This window comes from Suncus etruscus, chromosome X (assembly GCF_024139225.1).
Source record: "Suncus etruscus isolate mSunEtr1 chromosome X, mSunEtr1.pri.cur, whole genome shotgun sequence".
NCBI classification, from domain to species: Eukaryota; Metazoa; Chordata; class Mammalia; order Eulipotyphla; family Soricidae; genus Suncus; species Suncus etruscus.
Window position 1 is genome coordinate 4,339,492 of NC_064868.1, and position 16,788 is coordinate 4,356,279.

General features: G+C 37.9%; 1 protein-coding gene across 1 annotated transcript in view; it reads left to right on the forward strand.

Annotated features, from left to right (window-relative positions):
- The window catches only part of SMPX (small muscle protein X-linked), a 31,454-nt gene extending 15,348 nt beyond the window's left edge, over nt 1-16,106 (forward strand). Inside the window, exon 3 of the mRNA XM_049767445.1 lies at nt 15,963-16,106. Within this exon, the coding sequence (XP_049623402.1) occupies nt 15,963-16,097 (135 nt within the window). The 3' untranslated portion in view covers nt 16,098-16,106. The remainder of the gene's footprint in view (nt 1-15,962) is intronic.
- Nucleotides 16,107-16,788: the final 682 nt, after the last annotated feature.

Here is a 16,788-nt window from a genome sequence, read left to right on the forward strand (position 1 = left end):
TGCAAGCCCTGGGGCTGATCCCTAGATAGCTTCTGATCCCTACATAGCTTCTGGAGTACCACTGAGTATGGCTTTATTGCCCCTGTAAAATAAATCAGCATTTGTGGTTTATTGCTGAGCAGTAGAGCAATTCCTTTGTATGTGAGGCTCTGTGCTTTATCCCTGGACTGCATAATAAATACATGAATAAATGCCCAGGTCCTGATCAGCAGTGGACATGCAAGGTGAGAGTCAACTCTTGGACAGAAGATATGAATAAATGTTGGTCAGGGATTCATCATATAGTATCAATAGTCATCTCTTGGGTAGTTGTTCTCAGCCAGTCATGAAATGCTGGGGACGTGTTTGCATCCCTAAGCAAAACCTTAGTGGGTCAGATAATTCTCACTGGGAATAAGCGGATACACAAGGCGGACAAATATGAAATATGAAAGTGAAATAAATGAGACCACACAAAATGAATTGTATGGGGACCCCCGTCCAAGGGATGAGAGACAAATTTATTTTTCAGCTGATGACATTTTAAGCACGGGCTCTGGTCTGCAGGGTGTGGTCAGGGAAAACAAAGAGTAGGAGAAGCAGCACAATAGGGACCAGGCCTAGAATCTACATATCAAAATGACTATCCTCTAGGTGAGAAAGAGCCCTGCTAGAGTTGGAGGTAGAAGTGTTTTTGGGTAAGCAGAAAACAGGTTTTGCAAGAAACCAGGAGGAGAGAGACAGAAATATTTATGATGTTTGTATAGTTGCCGGAAAAAATATTTTTTGGGGGACAGAAATAATTGTTTACCATCATAGAGCTAGACTCAGAAAAACAAGCTACTGGTGTCAGATTATACTAGAAATACGATTCACAAATAGACCAGCCAGCGGGGAGCTTTTGGCGGGCTTCGGTACCGAAATTCCTTTGTGAGTGAAGAGAAGCTAAAGCCGAATTTCTGTACAAGAAAAGGAACAAAATTCAAATAAAGAGAAAATGTAATGTCACAGAATTATAGCCAATAATCCATGTAAAGGGTCAATAATTGACTTCTCTGAGCGGGCCTTTTGGCAAATAATTCTTGGGAGGAAAAATTAGACACTGCACGAGGAAGGCAAAAACCACGTCTGGTGCATGCCCCCCTATGTGGGTGGGAACAATGAAACAATCAACCAACTTTTTACTTATTTCATTCAGATTTAAGAGCCTGGCACTGTAACTTGAAGATGTAGAATTGCACATCTAGTTTGTTGACTGATGTGTGTGATATCCTCTCTGATACTCTTGGATGTACCAAGCATGATGCATTTTGTTCAGCTTAGTGATTAACCCCAGTTGGAACACAGGAAATAAACATAAGAAATGACTTATGGATCAAACGGCGAGCCCTGATATCTGGGTATGTCAGAAAGAAGAACTTAGCAAGGGAATCTATCAATTTTTTTCTTCCCTCAGAGTAATTCTCTACCTTCCCTCCAAGACCAAATATTCAGTCTTCTAAAATGGAGGCCAAAATTGATAAGTTCTGTAAACAGAGAAAAACATTACTGTCTCCAGATATTTATACATCTTTTCTACTTGTGACTTTTCCTATGAAAACGGAATAGTCCAGTTTCTGATAAAAAAGTAAGGCTTGCCACATAACTCAAATTATTTAGCTCTGCCTCTCAAATAGAGGGGGAAACAAGCGAGGGTACCAGGACCAAACAGATATATGACCACTAATAGTAAGCTAGACAAAGAGGGGACCATCTACTCTAGCAGCCTGGGGGGTGATGGTGGGGTATATGGGTTGCAGAAAGGGAACTGGGATGGGGAAGACAAGTTTGGTGATGGGTATTCCCTTGATTAAATATTAATATGTACCTAAAATACTACTGTGAAAGATATGTAAGCCAATATGATCAAAATAAAAATAAAAAAAAAGAAGACAGAAAAAAGCAGGGTTTTGGAGCTTGCCATTAATACAATATGAAAAATTCAGTAAAACACTTATTTTATTTTATAAGTTTTATTTATTTTAAAAATGAAAAAAAAAAAAACATTTAAAATGTTTTCAGGTGGCACTTGGTATTTTTCCCCAGAAAACAGCCCTCACCATTTCACCTTTTAAAGAAAACTTGAATACCCTAAATTTAACCTTCATTTCCCCATAAATAATTATTCCTGACATGGTCCCAAGTTAGTGATTCCAGATTCCTTCCATCAATAGAATGAATTCTGAAAGGAGGAGTCAGTATACTTGAAACACCATAAGATTTTGGAATTTTCAACCCCAAGGTCACCTCTGTTAGATAAAAGTTTTGAAACATAAAGTTGAAAAGATCCAGTTCCATGCTTTTATGTTACAAAATTCTGATGCTACTTAACTTGGCCAATTAACTCATTACCATAACTGGAACTTTTTCAAGTATTTCTGAGTGTAAGTCTGCAAAATATAATTCCTTCCATTCTTCAAAGAGTCACAGTGAGAAGCATGTTGTAAGAAATAGGCACAGAGCTGGAAGGGGAAATAGTGGGATTCTTCCTGTATCCCTATTTATTTCTAATCCCATTTTCCTCCATGTTTCTCCTCTCCCATGTTTGGATGCGAACTATTACATCGGACTATTTTTCCACACATAGAAGAGTTGAGAAGAAAACTCAATAGGACATCTGGTAGTCAAAAGGGAGAGGAAGGCAAGATAACTGGAAAATGACTCACCATTCTGACAAATTCTACAGATATTCGGTCACCCCAAAAAGATCTGTTCCCTTGACAACAACCTTTCGTAAAACTGGGAACAGTGCTGGGGCTGCTAAAGCTTCTCTTAAACTCTTTGTCTGAACTGGATAATGCCTTCCATGTCCTCCCCCGAGTCAAATATCTACTTACAAAAGGAAAATGAATGTCCTTATTGGCCAAATGGGCTTAGCCAGAACCCTGCTGATTCATATCCTTAATATAATTTTATAATAATAAATTAATGGAAGAAATAAAATATGATTTCTATTATGCTTTTAATAGTTGAAAGAAGATTCAGTTAAGCCTGCACACAATTCTCCACTTTCCATGAAAGTTCTAATATGCACTTATTCAATGTGTATTTAGAATTTTCCATGATAGGCAATCCATACTAAATCAAAAGCTGAAAGTCTGTTGATAAACAAAAATACAGTTCATTGAGATTTTAATGACTTGAAAGTGCCTCATATTAAATATAATCATTACCTGTGCATGTTCATATACGAAATCTGTTTACATAACTTCATACATTGGCTTTATATATTTAATGTGCCAATACAGCACATTTTGATATTATAAATATAGTGAATGTGTTTGACTTGCAAACTTAACAGAAGGAATTGGAAACATTTTTCTCCTTCATGTGTCTTTATTAAGATCTACCCACCTAACAACCTGGGAACATTTATAAGTGAGGAAACATTTTCCTTCGAGTAGATATTTAACAGTTTCAATGATTGCTTCTAAATGTGCATTTATACGGATGAATGTGCATGCATAATGAAGTGAAACCCATCCTATAGCTGTGTGCATTGAACAATATTTTCCAGATATTTATAACACTTGGATTCTATCTACATTGAACTACTTTATCATTTCTTATGGGTGACACAAGAAATCTAGCTCATCGGTATTGTGCCAGACTCAAAGTCACTGTAGGGAAAACCATGAGCTCTTAGTAGAAGAACTACAGTCTTCCCTTTCCCTTGAAACCCTCGCCAATTTGAGAACTAGGCCTAGGAGCCAGATTGGGCCAAAACACAGCCTCTGAATTTGAAGGTTCTCTAACACTGCTACAGGGTTGCCAAACAAAGCTGGCACCACATCTGGGCACATGCCTAGAACCTGAGGTAAACATGCAGTTTTGATTCTTTTGTCCTGGAACCATATTAGTTCACTTAGGAACTTGGCCAGTCTCTGGTCAGAATAGTGCAAGTTTGGGTCCTCTAAAAAACCACACCCCAAGATGGGATTAGAACTGCAATATATATGTCTAGGAAAGCCCTTGTAAAGAAGAATGGGAAGGTCATCAGACTGTGATGTTGGGTGGCTGCAGCATGTCAATCAGGCTATATCCAGGGAAAGTTGTCCACCTAGAATGCCTTCGCACTGGAGTGCCCAGGCTCCCAGACCCACTTCTCCAGAGAATCTGGTAGCAAGGGCTGTGGGAAGCTTGACCTCAGTATGACAATGGCCTTGCCTCAGGGCCCAGCAGCTGGGCCACTCTGTTCCCAGCCCTGCTGTAAGCTGATCCCAGAAGCAGTTTTTTGGCTGCCTTGCCTGTTAAAAGTGTCTCCTATACATTATTCCAGGGCTGCAAAGAGGCAAGCAAAGTTCTTCTGTAGCAATGGGTTGGAGATCTGATCCATTGATAGCAGCTGAACTTATTATTTACTCTAGTCACTTTAATGTGTGATTGCTGTATACATAAGTGTATAGATTTGTCACTGTGCTGCTTTTTGGGCTTAATGGATGAAATGATAGTCAACAAATGAGTGGCTGAACTTGTGAAGCAGATGCTGGTGGTGCTAACATCAAAGTAAGTATAAGATATCTTGCCCTACAGTTGCCACAACATGAAAATATTTAATAATAGGAAATTTCAAATGCTTAAAACAGGAAGGATATGGAGTCATAGTATAGTGAGGAACGAATTTTCCTTGCATATGGCCAACCCATGTTCTATCCCCAGCATCTCCTATGGTTTCCTGAGCAGTGCCAGGAGTAATTCCTAAAGGCAGAAGTAACCCATAAACATTATCAGATATGACCCCAAAACAAAAAATAACACAAACAAAAATCAGGAGGGTCAGACTCGGTCTGTTTTGTGCCATGGTCTCTCATCCATATCCAAAAAGGGTAGTTTATGCCCATTTTATTTATTTATTTCCCAGATATATCACTGACTATTTCTGCATCCCTCCCCTCAAAGTGCAAACTTCTAGATTATGTAATTCTTGGAACCTTTGCATACGAACAGATCTACAGATCTCAGCTCTTTGGGTAAATTGTTTGACATCAAATAAAATAAAATCTTGAATGCTATTTCCTTTGAAATATTAATCCATCTAATTAATGATATTTTTATTAATTATCAAACACTGGACAATGTTCTAGCATTGTCTGAGTCACGTGCAAGGCTATTCTATTCCAATTTCATTCAACAATCTTAAACGTGCCGGGTAATCTTGAAACTCCAAAGATATTCTAAAGAAATAAGAGAAAGTCATTCAGCTAGAATTATAATATGATATTATTAATTCTTTTAAAAACTGGCAGGGGTTTTCAGGGCCACACTCAGTCATGCTGGGGGCTATTTCCAACTCTGTGTTTGATCATCACTACCGGTGGTGGTGGAAATATTGAGGTGCCATGGATCACACCAGGGTTGGCTGCATGCAAGGAAAGTACCTGAACCCCCATACTCTCTCTTTCATTTCCTTGAAGTTTAATTATAACGTATTGAGGTAAAGGGGACCAACAGTAGGAAGATAAGTAGGTCTTCTCACCCAGATTCCGGCTCAGGAACCAAAGACCTTTCCATCCCAGATGACCTCAGCAGCCTTACACAGAAGTAGAAGATGGAAGAGAAGATGGAGAATCCAAGCAAAGTGGAAGCACAGCTGAGAAGTGGTTTTCAGAATCTCCCGCAATTTTCTTCTAGGTTAATCTCTCAATCCTATCTGTGTCAGTCACTATATTGCTGGTTAAAACGTGTGCTCTACCTGTATAAATTTTAATATATACTTTCTTGTTATATGCCCCACTGCAAGCATATAATCATGTATCCAACTTTAGTGGCTTAAAATTAGTTTGCACAGTTCCAGGGAAATGCATATTGTTGTTAGATTTTTAATGGTTTTCAGCTATCCTAGTGAACATTTCTCAATTGCTGCAATGCTTGATTGTGTATATTATATAGCAGTTTATTATCAAATTATGCCTGCAAAAATGTTTTAATGTCATTGTCTACAGAAGTCAATGGAAAAAGAACTTGGATACTATAGACTTGTATTACAGTGCTTAGTATAAGAATGCTTAAGAAATTTCAAATTAAGTATATCTGCAGAAAGGTTCTAGTGTTTATGTTTAGGAAAGTCTATACAATTTGTGATATAAATAAGACAAAGATAAGGAAAAAGCTGACTGTTTTGAGAATTATATATACAATCTAAACTTTGATGCTTTTTTGCTTTTAAGTTATTTTTAAATTTTTATTGTAAACAAAGTGAATTACGAGTCTTTCACAGTAATATTTAATGTACATAGTGACAATGAATCAGGGGAATTCCCACCACCAGTGTTGTCCTTGCTCTACCCCTGTTCCTAGCATGCATCCTATATCACCCTCCTTTGCCTTTTTTTTGCCTCCTTTGTTAGTGTATCTGGTCCCCTCTGTATAGCTTGTAGATTGGATGTTAATTCTGTTGTCATTGACTTTAGATTTGGAGTTTCAGTCTGATCATGTTTTATTTCTACTCAATAATCATATGACTGTTTGGTCCTGGTACCATCCATTTTTTGCCTTTGCAAGTTATGAGGCTGAACAAGATGATTCAAGTTATGTGGTTCTGTTTGAAAAGAAAAAAGGCAAAGTAAAAAGAGAAAGAAAAGAAAACTAGGAGGAGTCCGTCTAAGGATTATAAATATCAAATCAAAAGAGGAAAGGGAAAAAAGAAGGAAAATGTAACAAAAAAACAAAAACAAAAAACAAACAAAAAAACAAAACCAGCAACTACAAAAAACACAACAGCAATAAGAAACAACAACCAAATAATAATCATGAGAACAAAAAAAAAAAAAAAGAAAAAGAGGAAGGCGTGTCAAGGTTTTGTTCTTTTATTTTCTTCCTTTTTTTTGCATAGGCACAGTAAGTATTGGGGAAATTAGAAAGAGAATTCCCTTGGCATAAGAGGTACAGGGTTTCTCTGCCCTTGAAGCATGCTGTCATGGCAACAACTACAGCTTCACAACCCAAGGTTTTTTTTATGGTGCCAGGAAACTTTCCGCTCAGTTGTAGATGATAAAATCAGGCCTCTGTAACAAGAGATCTTGGTATTTGCACAGATCATAGGACAAAGCCTAGGATAGCTTCTTTCTTTACGGTTCTAGAAGTTCTGTTCCATTACTGTTGTTTTAATCAGTCTTCTGTAATTGGTGGTCTTGGTTTTTGAACTGATCCTAGGACAAAGCCTAGAATAGAGTCTTTCAGTATGGTCCCAGAAGTTCTGCTCAGTCACAGTTGTCAAAGTCAGACCTCTGGAATTAGAGGTCTTGGTTATTGTACAAACTCTAGGCCGAAGCCTAGGCTAGGGTCTTTCTTATTGGTCCCAGGATAAGTTCTGCCCAGTTATGGTCGTCAAAGTCAATCTTCTGTAGTTAGTGGTCTTGTTTTATTGCACAGATCAAAGGACAACATGTCTTCTGATTTCATCTTACTGTTAGGTGATGAGATAAGAAAACCTCCTCTTAGATCAAGTTATTGCCACTTCCTTGTTGCCAGGATATCATATCAAAACTGGAGCAATTTGGTGCCAGAGCAGTATTTGTAATTTCCCAGGGGGAGTTTTGTTCCTGGTGCAGTTGCAGGGAACTGTGTCAGTTCTATGTCCGGGACTTAGGGTTTGGTATTGGATAGTCACTATTTGATCACATGGAGTCTAAGTTGGGTCCACATGACACATGTTCAGAGTGGGAGGTGCCCTTGTATTATAAAATGTATGAGTTCTTATCCCTAGTAGATAAGAGCTTGTTTCTATACTTAAAATTCCCCTTTTTAGTAGGCATTTGCAAAAAGGAAAGGTGCCATGTTATATTACTGGTGCATTTGGAGGTAAGAATGACAGGCTGCACAATCTCTATGCCCTGATTTGGACCTGAACTCTTATCGCAGGCAAGACTTTTTCTTGTAAGTTTTTGTACCAAGCAGAACCAAAACAGATGGAGTTAAGGAAAAATATATGATAGATGAAATAAATAAAAATAAAATTTAAAAAGTAATTAAAGAAAAAAAGTGATGTAAGAGGCTACCTTACATTTGGGAATAAACAGACTAAGAGATATTATTATAGAGGTATTAAACATATAAATGAAATATAGGCTTCACCATTAAGTCTTTTGAGATATTCTTGTGGGGGGTGAAATCCAGGCCACATTTTCATCACAAGACCATGGTCTTGTTGAGTTTGAGAAATGATTTGCAGCAATAAGGGATCAGGTAGGTTTTTCTGGAGCTGAATCTGGTAGCATGCAACATTTGGGGGGGTGAGAAGAAGGATCACAAAGCATGGGTCAGCAGGAGTGTCATTTGTAGTTTTTTGCTGGAGCATGAGATGTGGGGCTGAGAGGTGTCCTTTCTTTTTGGGAGCTGGGTGGTAGCTTATTGGGGCAGGAGTTCGGTCTTGGTACATAATTAGTTAAGAACTGAGGGTAAAGAAGGTTAAATAGGAAGGATATTGGATCAGGATAGGGGGAGGAAAGCATAGAAGGATTTCTGAAGGGGAGGATGCATAATATATAAGAGGGGCTATATACACTGTAGGCATGGATCGTTTACATTTTAAGTTTGGCAATCATAGAGGAGTCCACTGTCTACTAACTCATGCCCACATAAAGACAGATATTAGTGATCTATTCTTAAGTTGTTGTTGGAGGACTGACCCTCATGAGGGTCAGCTTTTAAGAACTAATTGAATTAAAAAAAGATAATTAGCTAAGATATAGATTAGGAGAGAAAGAAAGGGAAAACAAGAGAGAAGAGAGACTATAAAAGGAAGATAAGTAAATATGCTAAAAATAAGTTAAAAAATTGGGCCGATTCATTGGAATAGAAAAGTTTTCCAATTTCTAGGCACTTCAACACTGATGGGTGTAGACTTGGCTAAATTCAGGTTTAAGGGTTAGATAGTGGCTGGAGCATTTTAGGATAAGCATAGTTTTCATGTCTAGAGTAGTAAGCAATGTGGCAGTGAGAACTATAAGAGCAGGCTGCCCCATGTAGTATTGTCTGCTGCATCTTATGTACCGAGGATCCTTTCCTAAAAAGAAACTGACAGTGAGGGTATTATTTAACATAGATTGAATTGATAAAGAAGAGGAAGAAAGGGGAGCACAAAAGAGGAAGTAGGGAAGAAAAAGGAAAAAAGATAGAGAAAATCAAAAAAAGGAAATGGTAATTTGCAAAAACGTATTTGATGAGTGGGACCTGTAACATAAGTCGGTGGTACACCGTTGTCAGTTTTACTGGTCTGAATGATCATGTGCTTTAGGTCCTAATAGAAGACATAAACAAAAGTAAATGGGTAAATTGGAGTATTTTATTGATATTGTCATAATGAGCACCGTATGTGATATCTAGTATGATTGAGCACCAAGGCATAAAATTAGGGTGTCCACACTTTATTTCCAAGAACAATTGTGGACAAAGAGGCTGAAGCATTATTTTATTATACCTGGTAAAATCGAGGCATTAAAACATATTGTTAGTAATCACTGCGGTGGGAGTCCTGACATCCTATCATATTCTGCACTGGTTTCTGTGTGTAAATACATTAGGACGTTATTATAGGCCTTTGTAGGTAGAGGTTGATTGCATACCTACTCATTCTAAACTACTGTTTCTGTTCTTGCTGGATTCTATATCCTATAATGGATAGCTGAGGCTTTGTGTTGCCCCTCTTCTACTTCATTTGAACAGTTCTCACTATATGCTGCCAACTATGGTGCTTGGAGTTTCTACCCTTTGTATTAGTTCATGGAGTATTATATTTATATATGGTATATATTCTAGATCCCTCAGATAAGTGCTATCATTCTGTATTTATCCTTTTTCTTCTGTCTTACTTCATTTAACATACTATTGTCTAGATACATCTATGCTGCTGCAAAATCCATTATTGTATAGTTTCTAATTGCTATGCAGTGTTCCATTGTGTATAAGTATCACATATTCATGATACACTCATCTGTTGTTAGCCATTGAGGTTGGTTTCAAATCTTGGCTATTGTGCTGAGTGCTGAGATAAACAGTGGAGTGCATACATACTTTGGGATCAATGTCCTTCTGTCTTGGAGATAGATACCTAGGAGTGAGGTTGCTGAGTCATACGGGAGCTCAATTCTGAATTTCCTGAACAACCTCCATACTGTTTTCCATAGGGATTGGACCAGGCAGTATTCCCACCAGAAGTGGATGAGAGTTCCTTTCTTACCTCATCTCCACCAACAGAGATTGGTCAGGTTTTTTTTTATGTGTGCCATCTTCACTGGTGTAAGGTGATTTGGATTTCCCTAATGATGAGTGACGGTGAAAATTTTCTCATGTGTCTATTGGTCATTTGTTGATTTTTTTGGAGAAGTATCTATTCATTTCTTATCCCCATTTTTCTATGGCTTTATTAGATTTTTTGGAGCTCACTTTTCGGAGTGCTTTATATATCCTAGATATCAACCCTTTATCTAATGTGTTGAGTGCAGAATTTTTTCTCATTCCATTAGCTGTCCTCTATTTTTATTTTTATTTTATTTTATTTTTGGTTTTTGGGTCACACCCAGCAGTGCTCAGGGGTTACTCCTGGCTATACGCCCAAAAATCACCCCTGGCAGGCACTGGGGACATATGGGGTGCTGGGATTCGAACCAACATCCTTTTGCATGCAAGACAAACACTACCTCCATGCTATCTCTCTGGCCACTGTCTTCTAGTTTTAATCAGGGTTTCTTTCACCATGCAGAAACTTTTTATTTGATGTAGTCCCATTTATTTAGGTTTGATGCTAAAGTTCTTGCCATTGGCATTCTATCAGCAAAGACTTTTTTGATATATAAGTCTTGAAGTGTTCTGCCTATTTTTTTCTCAATAAACTTTAGTTTCATGTCTAATTTTAAGGTCTTTAATACATTTTGAGTTGACTTTTGTGTAGGGTGTGAGCTATGGATCAATCCTTAATTTCTTACAGGGGGTTAACTAGTTGTTTCAATGCCATTTGTTGAAGAGACTGTCTTTGTTTCATTTCAAGTTCTTGGCTCCTTTGTCAAATATTAATTGACCATATATTTGGGGGTATATCCCTGGATATTCTATTCTAACCCACTGGTCGAGACTCTATCTTTGTTCTAGTACCATGCTGTTTTGATCACTATGTCTTTATATTAAAGCTTCAGATTAGGTAAAGAAATGCCACTCACCTTCTTGTTTTTCCGTATGGATTTGGCTAACCAGGATCTTTTGTGGTCCATCTGAATGTTATAATTGATTGTTTTAAGTCCTTAAAAATGATGTCTGAATTTGGAAAGGGATTGCATTAAATCTATATAGAAGTTTAGGTAAGATAGTAATTTTGACAATGTTGATTCTATCTACCCATGAGCCTGGGATGTTCTTCCATTTCCTTAGGTCCTCTTCAATTTCTTTCTGAAGTGTTTTGAAGTTTTCATGGTACAGGTCTTTCACTTCTCTTGTAAGGTTATTTCCCAGGTACTTGATAATTTTGGATACTATTTTAAATGGGACTGACTCCTTAATCTCTTTTTCCTCTGCTTCATTATTTGTGTACAATCATGCTACTGTCTTTTGTGCATTAACTTTGTAGCTGGCTACTTTGCTGTATTGGTTAATTGTTTCTAGGAGTTTTACTGTGGACTCTTTAGGGTTTTCAATGTAAATCATCATATCATCTGCAGAAAGGGATAGTTAGACTTCCCCTTTCCCTATATGGATTCCTTTGATTCCCATATCTTGTCTGATTGCTATTTCTAGGAGCAGAGAGAGTGGAAAGCCTTGCCTAGTTCCTGACCTTAGTGGAAATGCTTATAGTTTTTCCCATTAAGGATAATGTTGGTTGTGGGCTTTTTGTACATAGCTGTAACTATCCTAATGAAGGTTCCTTCCAGGCCTATTTTGCTGAGTGTTTTTTTTTTCATGAATTGGTGTTGGATTTTGTTGAATGCCTTCTCTGCATTGATTGATATAATCATATGATTTTTGTCTTTCTTTTTGTTGATGTGTTGTATGATGCTGACTGATTTGTGTATGTTAAACAATCCTTGCATCCCTAGGATGAAACCCACTTGGCCACGGTGTATGATCTTTTTCATTTATTATTGGATTTGTTTTGCTAAGATTTTGTTGAGGATTTTTCCATCTATGTTCATTAGTGAGATTGGTTTGTAGTTTTTTTTTTCATGGCGATTTGATGTCTTTGCCATTTTTGGAAATGAGTGTGATATTAGCCTTATAAAAGGAGTTAGGAAGGATTTCTGTCTTTTTAATGTTTTGGAAGAGCTTGAGGATCAATGGTAGTAATTCTTCTCAGGATGTTTGATAGAACCCACCTGTAAAAACAACTTCCTGGACTTTCGTTCTTCAGGAGTTTCTTAATTACTATTTCAATTCTCTTAGATGTGATTGGCCTGTTTAAGCTTTCTACATCCTCCTTATCCAGTCTCAGAAGATATTTTTCCAGAAATCTGTAGGATACTTCTGGGTTCTCTAACCTAAATGAGTACAGTTGTTCATAATAAGCCCTCATGATATATTGGATTTCTTGGGGTTCTGTTATATTCTTTCATTTGTGATCTTATTTATTTGGGTGTTTTCCCTTTTTGGGGTGAGTCTTGCCAGTGATTTGTCTAACTTGTTTATTCTTTCGAAAAACCAACTCCTGGGCTCATTGACTTTTTTGTATTGTTTTCTTTGTTTCTATGTTGTTTATTTCTGCTCTGATTTTTATTATTTTTTTTTGTCTTCTGGCTGTGTTTGGGTTTCTTTGCTGCTGTTTTTCCAGATCCTTAATGTGTCCCTTTAGACTGTTGATTTTGTCATTTTCCTCTTTCCTGACATAGGCCTGTATTGCTATGAGTGTCCCTCTAATTACTGCTTTTTTAGTGTCCCACAGATTTTGACATTTGTCTCTTCATTATTATTTGTCTTAAGGAATCTTTATTTCCTCATTGATTTCCTCTTTGATCCAGCTGTTGTTGAGCAAGATGTTGTTTTATCTCCAGGTGATGGATTTTCTCCACAGCTTCTTTTTACAGTCAATCTTGATTTGTTGCATAGTGATATGATAGGGTGTTTCTAATAAACCTTATGTTTGTGACTTTGTGTATGTTAGATTTCTATCCTTAAGACATAGTTTATTCTAGAGAAAGTTCCATGTGCACTTGAGAAGAATGTGTATTCTGCTTTTTGGGAGTGAAGGGCCTGTATAAGTCCATTGGTCCTAGTTTTTCTAGTTTCTCATTTAGGGCTCTTATGTCTTTGCTAGTTTTCTGCCTAGTGGATATGTCTAGTGGTGATAATGGTGTGTTGAAGTCTCCTACTACTATCACATTTCCTTCCATATATTTCTCCAGGTTTGCGAGCAACTACCTTACATAATTTGCTGGCTCTGCATTTGGTGCATAAATGTTGACCAGAGTTTAGTACTTCTTGATCTAGTGTTCCCCTGATTAGTAAGTAGTAACCCTCTTTGTCTTTGATCACTTTCTTGAGGTTGAATGTAATTTTGTTTGATATAAAAATGGTCATTCCTGCTTTTTTGTTTTCCATTGGCTTGAATAATTAATTTCCACCTTTTATTTTAAGTCTCTGTCTATCTTGTACTTTTAGGTGAGTTTCTTGCAGACAACAGAAATCCGGTTTTTGTTTTTCTGATCCAATCCTCTAATATGTGTCTTTTAATGGGAGAGTTTAGTGCATTGACGTTTAAGGAGATTATTGATAGAGTCGGTTTGGTTTGCACAAATAATGTGTGTTCTTTTTTGTCTGAGAATGATTTTAGTCCTGCCTACCATATAAATGAGAGTTTTCCCAGGTATTGGACTCTAGGTTGGAAGTTTCTTTTATTCAGTAGTTTAAATATGTCATTCCACTGTCTTTTTGCTTGAATTGTTTCAAATCGAAGATCTGGTTTAATTCTTATGTTCCTTCCTTTGTACTTGAGGGTTTTTTTTCTCCCTTATACCTTTAAGGAATTCATCTTTCTCTTTTTTGTCATTTAGATTACTATATGTCTTGGTTTTGGTTTATTAAAGTGTATTTTATTAGGTTCTCTTTTTGCCCCTTGGATTTGTATGGTGCCTCTTTCTAGAGGGTGGGAAAGTTTTCTCCTATTATTTCCCTCACTCCTAGTTCTTCCCCTTTCCCTATTTCCTACCCTTCTTGTATTACTACAATTCGTAGATTATTTCATTTGCCTTTGTTCATTAAACACCTAACATTTTCTTCCAGTGCTTTACCTCTTATTTCCTTATTTGCTTCTTTGTCATTTTTGGTTCATATTTTTTTCAAGTTCTTCTATGCCATGTAATTCTGCTTTCAGGGCTTGATAAGATGTTTTTTATTTCCCTTAATTTCATTTGTATGGATTCTCTCATCTTCTTTAAGAGTCTTTCTTTGAATTTGTTGAATTGTTCATCTATGGATTTCTTAATCTCACTGGTCAGTGATTCTTTGATTTCTATTGCTATGGCATTTATTGCCACTTTTAGTTCCTCATCTATTAGGCATATGCATTTTAGTGAGCTTGGAAACTTGCTAGGATTTCTTTCTATATCCCCAGCTGCTAAAGTATTCCTTAGTTTACCCATATTTCTTTGCATTTGGTGGCTTAGAGTGTTGAAGTTTTGGATTGTTTAATAAAGTGATATGCTGAAATTACTATGGTAGAAGTGATTGGAGGTATATTATTTTGATTTTATTTTTCCCATTTGAGTGAGCTTGTCGAAGTATGGCAGTGGTATTACAAGCTACTTCCTTGTTTTGCTGTTGTGTTTTATGGGCTGTTGATTATCTGAGGGAAGTAAGTGTTAGATCTGGTCTGCTTAGACATGTACAGTATACAGACTCACTAGGCTGGAGAGATGGTGGGGGGTGGGGAGGAGGTCGGGAGAAATGGCGGTGGCCTAGCAGGGTTTAGTCCTGCCTCGGGTCTCAGCCCTCCTTTGTCACCTGTGGCGTGGGGCTGGGTCCCTTCTCTGGAGTGTGGCCCTGAGATCAGACAATGGAAACCACCACAGAGGTCTGAGCCAGCACTCAGGTCTCCTCCCTCCCCTGATCCCTGTGAGAAAACGCAAGGTCCCATCTTTACGCAGCAGCCCCAAGGTCTCTTCCCTCCCCTGGTAGCTGCAAGAATTTGCTGCAGCCCCCAAACGCCAACCATAGCGGTGACCACACTGAGGTTGGAACCTGCCCTCAGATTTTCTCCCTCCCCTGGTACCTGATAGAAAGCCTAACCTTTGATGATTTTACAGCCAACTTTTACTGGGCCTATTCAAAATAACAACTACATTTTATAATTTCTGATCTGGGGTTCCTGCCTCTGGCAGAGCACAAAAGAATAAAACTTTTGTAGCCTTTCTCATTTTTTGCTTTGTTTTGAAAAGAATGGGTGGAATTATAATATGACACCCAGCTATTAACCTAAAACAAAGGCATCCCCCCAATTTCCTCTTTTCCTTTTACCTAGATTTTTGATATGTAAAACTGCACCTGATCTTACTTCACCTTCCCTCACCTGGTTGAGTTTTGTACTAAGAATAAAGTCAGTCTGGCTTTGGTGTGCAGAGAAACCATGAGAGAAAAGCCACTGACTCCATGACTCTCTCCTGACTATCTTGGTATATTAACCCTTCCAGCTACCTGCATCCGATTTGTTTGCCTGGGGGTGGAAATATGTGTGTGTGTGTGGTGATTTCACAACACAGGGTTATATTTTACATTGAGGCAATAATAGTTTTTGCAAGAGTATATGTTTTAGGGGTACACTGTTACCACAACACACTCATCACCATAGTGCCAATATCCCTTTGTCACTGTGCATAGCACCTTTCCATTCTATTTCCCTGCCTCCATTGATAATATCAGTTCTATTGTCTGACGTTATTTTAAAATTTTTCCTGACCCATTTCTATGACCTGGAAATATAAACTCTTTTTTCAATGAACTGAATCCATCTGTTTTTCTTTTCTCTTCAGGGAGCTCCTCCCACCTCAGAAGAGGAGAAGAAACCAATTCCGGGAGCGAAGAAGCTTCCTGGACCTGCAGTCAACCTATCAGAGATTCAGAATATTAAGAGTGAACTGAAGTATGTCCCGAAAGCTGAACAGTAATTAGAAGAAAAAGGTGAGTGAAAAACTTTTGTCTCAAATAGATTTCTATAGCAGGGGTCTCAAACTCAATCTACCTGGGGACCTCAGGAGGCAAAGCCGGGATGACCTTGAGTGCAAAGTCAGTAGTAAGCCTTGAACATTGGGGGGGGCGTGACCCAAACAACTAAAACAAAACAAAACAAAAAAACGATTCCTCTAGGGTAGGGCCACAAAATGTTGTACGGAGGGCCGCAAACGGCCCGTGGGCCACAAGTTTGAGACCTCTGGTTTAAAGGAACCTCCCACAGAAGCAGCTAAAATTCCCAAAGGTTCATTAAATATCAAATCTTCAATTTAGACCATTATCTCTGGCATAAAAATTTTCAAGTGTATAAAGCCAAGCCTTTGGGCTTGTCTTATTCTATAATATCTTCCCAGGAGTATGGGAATCCTTTCATCAGAGGCATGTGGAATTGCTCCTGATCAACACCCTTTCTCCCATGAGACACTAGGGACATATCTACATTTATCCAAAATTACTATTTCTTAACATGCATTGTTTATTTCTTTTGTGTGCTTGGGCTACTTGTGAGTGTATCAGGAGTGATTCCTCATGGGGCTTTGGGGACTATATATTTGATATGTGGGGTTATAACCTGGGTCCACTACATGTAAGAGAAGCTTACCTCCTGTACTCTCACTTGCCAAAGTT